This window comes from Acanthisitta chloris, unplaced genomic scaffold, assembly GCF_000695815.1.
Source record: "Acanthisitta chloris isolate BGI_N310 unplaced genomic scaffold, ASM69581v1 scaffold847, whole genome shotgun sequence".
Classification (NCBI taxonomy): domain Eukaryota; kingdom Metazoa; phylum Chordata; class Aves; order Passeriformes; family Acanthisittidae; genus Acanthisitta; species Acanthisitta chloris.
In genome coordinates this window covers 121202-128111 of record NW_008684267.1, presented here as the reverse complement: position 1 = coordinate 128111, position 6910 = coordinate 121202, and the positions used below count along the sequence as shown (strand labels likewise).

Genomic DNA, 6910 nt, shown 5'->3' with positions numbered 1-6910 from the left:
ATGAAAATAGTCAAAGGTATTTCATTCCAGACGTTTACGGGAAGGGGCGATACGTTTGGAAAGGGAAGGTTAGAAAGCTTGCAGGGATGAGGAAGGTGATGCCAGCTCGCAGTTTGTGTTACTGTTAGTTTCTGGAAAACAAAACTAAGTGTTTGCTTCCCTGTGTCCTTGTAATAAAGTAGTAAAGAAAAAAAAAGCCAGGAAGAGCCCCCTCCCGGTTTATGTGGAATATTAGTGAAGAGGGGGATGAGGTTCAAAGGCTAAACACACAGGAGTAGAGAACTGACAGGGAGCACCAAGCAGCACTTGCCTGTAAGTGCTAAAGACTTCCTAGAGCTGCTAAACGGTATAGAGTTCAAGTGGAGTTTTGTGCTGGCCTAAACCATCCCTGCCACCAGAGGAAACTGACTTGTCCTCAGACTGTTTATGGTGCCTGCCTAGAGCTGTGCTCTGCAGAAATCACAGTATCTGCTTTCCTATTTTTCCCCAGAGAAAACCTGTCTCCTTTTTTTCCCTAGACAATCAGCATATTTTTATCTCTGAAATCTTACGGGGTTTCTATCTCTGTTTATACCTCTGAAATCTTGTGGGTTTTAGGCACTTACCTTTGATATAGTTAACTAAATGTATCATTGATTGTTTTCCAGGAGAAAAGACGTGGCCGTGGAAGATACAGAGGTAGGAAATGCGGCCGAGGTCACAAAGGAGAGAGACAACGAGGAAATCGCCCTCGATTAGGCTTTGAGGGTGGTCAAACTCCATTTTACTTGGCCATACCAAAATATGGGTTTAATGAGGGACACAGGTAAGTTTCTTCACATTAACTTGGAAATTAATTAGTGTCTGATTTTCCTGATCTTTCTCCTGAAACCAGAATCTAAAATGCCAAAACAGATTCCTCTCAGATTGTTAGCTGCCTTACCATCTGAATCTGCCATTTCTTGTGGGATTATTCTCTTAATTAATTCACTTAGTTGTTTTATACATCTGCTCATTTACCCTCTTCTCTGCAAAATCCCTCATGTGTAGCAGACTCCCCTTCCTCTTCCAGCCAAGTGCATGTCTCCTCTGAGGCCACTTCTCCACACCTCCCTGTTTTCCTCTTTGTTTGATAACCTTCTGAACTAACTGGGAATGGTCCCAGTGACTCGAGTCATGTCGTGTTAGGCATGGAAGTGCAATCCAAAGCCTTGCTTGGTTATTTCTCCTTGCTTTATTCACCAGAAGCTCTGATCTGCCACTAGCCAAACAATTCTGCTTCTCTTCATGACTCTGCTTTTTCAGCCCTGCGACACTGCGGTCTCTGTGCTCTGCCTGTTCCACCTAGGATCTTAACAAGCTCTTTAATATCAAATGTACTGGATGAGGCCATTAAACCATCTTTCACCATTGCTTCGTCAGACATTCTGTGCTGTTTGACACTTCTATCCTCTTTTCACATTGCACTTGTTTGTGCCTTGTCCATATTCCACCTTTTTCATGTTTAAAAGTGTTCTAACGTCTTTTCTCCAGTCTCTGTTGTTAGCTGGCGAGACGAATGTCAGTGTTTTCCAAAGTTCCTTCACTTGCATTGTCAATTAGAAAATTTTGATTTTAAGTATTTTGGTGTTGTTTAAAGCTGGTTTTGTTTCCTGAGATACCACTTATGTTCCCTGGGTCAGTTACCATTTTGTTGCTTTTAGATCTGGTCTTGAAAACGTCTGTGTCCATACAGTGCTGTTATAGGCAGTAGTAACAGAAACATGCCTCATCTAGCAGACAGTTCAAGAATGAAAAGACTAATGTATATATTTTTGTGAGTTGTTAAGCTTTCAGTTTGATTTCGTGTTCCATTTGCTGATATAACTTCATCAAATAGCTGTGCCTTTTCCTATTTCCATTCTTTGTGTGCAGTAAAACTTACCGACTTGCCTCAGTTGTTAAAGGTTTTCCCTCAGTCTTAATAGTTTTGAAGTGTGATTCAAATTCTGTTTCCAAGTACTGTCATTTCCTCATGTTTGCTTAAATTATTTTAAGAGTAAGCAAGAAGCAGTTTCGATAGCTGAAGACACTGTAGATCCATGGGAAATGCTGCAGAATGCAGACATTGAGCTGCTTATGTTAATAGTGGTCACAAGTTCATGAATAACCCACAGCAAAAAATAAACTCCTGCAGTGACAAGAAATTATTAGGGTCTTGCTCATTTTAACCACATCTGAGCATGTGGAAACAAAAAAAAGTACTCTGTAGTTTCGATGTTGCTTGCAAAATCTCAATGTCAGGCTATTGTAAATGTTTCTGTAGTGAACATGTTGGGTGCACTTGAGAGTGATACTGTGGCAGGGTGGGAGCATGCTGAACAATGTCTCTGTTTATCTTCCCTTCACTCTTCTTGCTGTCTGCAGTGCTGTTCCTCCACTTCTTGGACTTGTGCTCTGTTAGGGACTGTCTGACAGTACAGTTGCTGTTGCTTGTCTTCCTTACATTGCTTCCCAGTAAGAGACATCAGCTGCTTCCCAGTTTTTCTGCTACCACTCACAAATTTCCAATAGCAGCAGTCAAACCAATTGTATGAGGAAGTTTGGAGCAGCAGCATAAATGGTGTGCAGCAGGCACAGGCACTGGCACTGGGAAACCTGTTCTAAGAATTGCTTTGTGCAGTAAAGGTAGAACTTCAGAAAACACAAAAGGAGGTTCTGCTGAAGCTGATGGCTGTTGACAGAAGATTTCAGTTCCCTTTGGGGATGTGGGTTAATGCACGTTTCCTCAATATTTCTCTTCCTTGATGGTGTTTTGAGGAAGATTCCATGCAGTACTTCTGGGATGTCAGGTGCAAGGGTAATGGACTAAAAAAATCTTGGATGTGAGTTATGCAGGAGCACATACAAGGTTTGGCTGATAGTCTTTTACTAAATCTGTATGGGAGAAGAGGGGATGTTTGTTTTTTGACTGTATACTTTTTTATTGGCTTTTCTGAATGTATCAGTGAAGCTGCCAAGCTGGATTCACTTTGGAGGTGGTAGTTATTTAGAATCTTGTTGGCTTACCAAGAAGTGGTGGCACTTTAACCACTTCCTCCTTTTTGTTTCCTTAAACCAGTCAACAGGTAGAGAGAGGGGTATTGTCGAGTGAAATGAAATCAGCAACAGCAAAGTGATTAATATCATGTTGGAGCTGGGAGTGTGAGCAAACCTGGAGGCATAGTGGAGCCTTGGGCTGTAATTAGGGCTTTTATTTTCATTATTTACAATTCTGACTTAGGGACAGGTGTGGTTTACACATTTACTTGGTAGTTTTAAGAGTAGGTAGAAAACGGAGTATCCCAGTTGAGCAGTTGCTATTACAGCTTCAATTTTGTAAATTTCTCATTGTTTTGTCTGCTTTGGTTTTTTATCTTCCTCTCCCCAGCCTCAGACGTCAGTATCAACCTCTCAGTCTTCAGAGGCTGCAGTACCTGATTGATCTGGGGAGAGTTGACCCTACGCAGCCAATTGACCTAACGCAGCTCACTAACGCCCGAGGTGTCACAGTGCAGCCTCTCAAGAGGGATTACGGTGTCCAGCTGGTGGAGGAGGTATGCATACAACACACTTGTTACTTCAGGCTTTCAGTTCTGCCATACCAGGCTGTCAGGTTGTCATATTCCCTGGTTTTGGAAGAATCTTTGCTTTCCAAATTAGTTTGCTGTGGAATTTTTGTGGACAATAAATCCACTAGAGGGCACTGTGTGTCAGCAAAAAAAAAAAAAAACCCAACCAACCTCCCAGAAGGTTTTTAATACCTGAGAGGCTGCAAAAATTAGAGGTAAGGAGCATGCAACAAAAAGCTGAACAAGTATTTTGCAACAGAAGACTAACATGTACTGAAATAAATGTCTGAATATTTTGGAAAGGCGAAGTTGCTTTCATTCAACCCGGGTGACTGACTGAGAGCAATTTGTCCACCCACCTTGGTGCAGGGAACAGGCAAATCATAATATTTTGCAGGATTTAATGTTTCTTACAAGTTTCAGAGAAGAATAAATATATGTCTTAAAATGCTCCTCTTAACGTTGCTCTAATATGTGTTGAAATTTACAGGGTGCTGATATTTTTTCAGCAAAAATAAATATTGAAGTGCAGAGAGCATCTGAATTAGCAATTGCAGCTGTGGAAAAAAATGGAGGTGTTGTAACAACATCATTCTATGACCCAAGGAGTTTGGGTAAGAACTGCTTTTAATTTATGCCTTTTTCTTCTTTTTTTAATGTGCAAAGATTAAATGATTCAAATCAAAGTTTCAAACACAGTTCCTAATAGAAGGTCATCCACTTCTTCTATTCTAAAGGCTTAAACAACAAATAGTTACACAAATATTTATGCAATCAGAGAATGATTTGAGTTGGGAGGGACCTTAAAGATCATGTAGTTTCAGCCCTCCGTGATGAATGGTAATGCATCCTCAGTTTTGCTTTTCTTAACCACTCACCTGCTTAGTCCTACCAGTGTTAGGAGTCATTTACTAATCAGCCAATTAAACAAATCTAAGTAGCTTTGTAAATAGAGAAACTAATAATATTTCTCTGATTCTGTTTTACATGTTTAATAACACTAAGAAAATTCAGGGAGAAACAGATGTAAAAACCACTGTGGATATTTATATTTTTAATTTAAAATACTTTTCCATTTGAAGTGAAGAAATGGGTAAGTTACAGAAGCTCAGAATTGTTCAAGTTAAAATGGATGTTGTTTTCCAAACACTTTCACTGAAGAATGAGGCTTTGCTTTGCTCGAGGCTGCATCCTGCACAACATTCATTCATGCAGTTTTTATTGACAATAATGGAGCTTTCATGTGTGAATGAGGCTGACAAGAAGAGGAGTAAACATTTTTAGTGTGCAAAATATGTTACCATGAAGTGATACAAGTTCTTTTTTTTTTCCAATCCAGAAAATAATCAAAATTATAGGTACAAAGGATCTAGAATGTAATTTGCCAAAATCAGTAAAACTTGAGGAGGAGAGGATAGTCCCACAGAAGACTAAATAAGTGCATGTGCCATTGATTCTTTATTTAAAATAGTCAACAGATGCAGGAAATTTGACATTTGTTGGTACACCGTGTAAATAGCGATGCAAATACATTACTTCTAACCTGGAAATAGTCCATGGGCAGGGACACCTCCCCACTAGATGTGTTAGAAACGACTAAATGTGTTAGAAGTTATGACTCATCCAGACCAACGCTATAAATATCAGTTAAAAGAGAGTTGTTTATTTGGTTAAGTGAAACTTGTAAACCACTCTCTCATTCTGAACAAGAATATCCTTAAGATTTGGGTTTTTGCTTTTTAATTAGAGCGTAATAATTTATTTAGTACAAAATAAGATGTGATTTAATGTCTTTAAATATGTGTTATAAAGTGTAGTAACTGATTTTCTCTCATGTTTGCTCACAGAAATTTTATGTAAGCCAATGCTATTTTTCCTGCGTGGCAAACCTATCCCAAAGCGGATGCTTCCACCTGAGGACCTGGTCCGTTACTACACCGATGCCAGGAATCGTGGCTACTTGGCAGACCCAGCTAAGGTGGCAGAAGCCAGGCTTGATCTTGCCAAGAAATATGGCTATGTCTTACCAGACATAACTAAGGATGAACTCTTTAAGATGTTAAGCGCACGCAAGGATCCTAGACAGATATTTTTTGGTCTTGCTCCAGGATGGATTGTAAACCTGGCAGACAAGAAAATTCTAAAACCAACTGACGAGAATCTGTTGAAATACTATAGCTCGTGAATTCAGGACTGGAGACAACTGCAGGTGTACAGGAAACATCTGGGTATGAAATAATGGATAGAAGTGCTGTGTGTTTGTTTGTTTTTGTAAGACTTCTATTATACTAGACAAAACATAAATTTTGGTTCATGTAATCTTCTGGTGTAGCTCTCAGCTTTTTTATTGTCATAATACAGTGTATCAAAAGTCTTAACATCTGAAAACAATGTAGAGTCTGACACAAAGTGTGAGTTTGGGCACTTTCTCCTGCTATGGTTTGCCAGTTATTTTTTCAGAAAATAGTTCTCAATGTTGCATTTGTTTCAGAGGATAATTTGAAGTGTAACTTGACCCAGTAATTAGTTTGTATTTTCCCCTCTCAATTTAAAATTGGAAACCTGGCTGTACAAAACTATTGGTTTTGCAATCATATTGCATAAAATTACAGTATAAGTTTGAGAAAATGTATATTGAATACCTCTGAGGGTCAGACTATCAATTTTTGGTTGGGAAATAAAAACAACCAGAAATAACAAAGTGAAGAGATTTCATTAACCTCTTCAATTCCATAGCAATGTTTTTAGATTTTGCTATTGCTATTTATAGCACTGGAGCTTGAGAAGTCTCGATTTTTGTCTTAGTCCTTTGTATGGAATTCAGAAAGACAGGCTATGCAGTTTAAAATAACTTTAGATTAAATTAAGGGGGGGGAAAAAGCTGTCTTAAAAAATGTTTTTATTAAATCAATAGCTTTTATTATTCAAACAGAATTTAAAACTTGTCTTGACACAAATGTAATGTCATCAGTAAAAATGCATAGCAGGATCCAGAGTCAGTGAATGACAGTGACAATGGTAGAAGAAAGATGGGGATGTGATGGACAAAGTACACAGTTATCAGCTTTCAGCATGGTCACAGTTTGCATATGTGACAATGGACAAATTAATTTAAATGGTGTGAAAAGTTATGAACAAACTGTTTTTGTAGGAAACAGTATTTTTATCACACCAATTTGATACAGTTCAGAAAACTATTTTTCAACAAACATTTGTTGCATCGCTCTCTCCAGAATGCTGAGTTATTACTGTGCAAGAGTATTGTAGGTTTCATATGGAGGCTTAGGATTGGGCGTTTGGGATGATGAACGAGGCAGTAAAGAAAGATGAGAGAGGGGACC

The 6910-nt window shown here is 38.8% G+C and overlaps 1 protein-coding gene across 1 annotated transcript; it reads left to right on the top strand.

Moving 5' to 3' along the window:
* Positions 1-647: 647 nt before the first annotated feature.
* Positions 648-5993, top strand: MRPL15 (mitochondrial ribosomal protein L15; the record flags this gene model as incomplete). The annotated part of the gene is made up of 4 exons (XM_009079273.1): positions 648-805; positions 3389-3554; positions 4060-4183; positions 5417-5993. Coding segments are annotated over 4 exons (786 nt in total), but the record flags the coding sequence as incomplete, so codon positions are not given.
* Between the last annotated feature and the right edge of the window lie 917 nt (positions 5994-6910).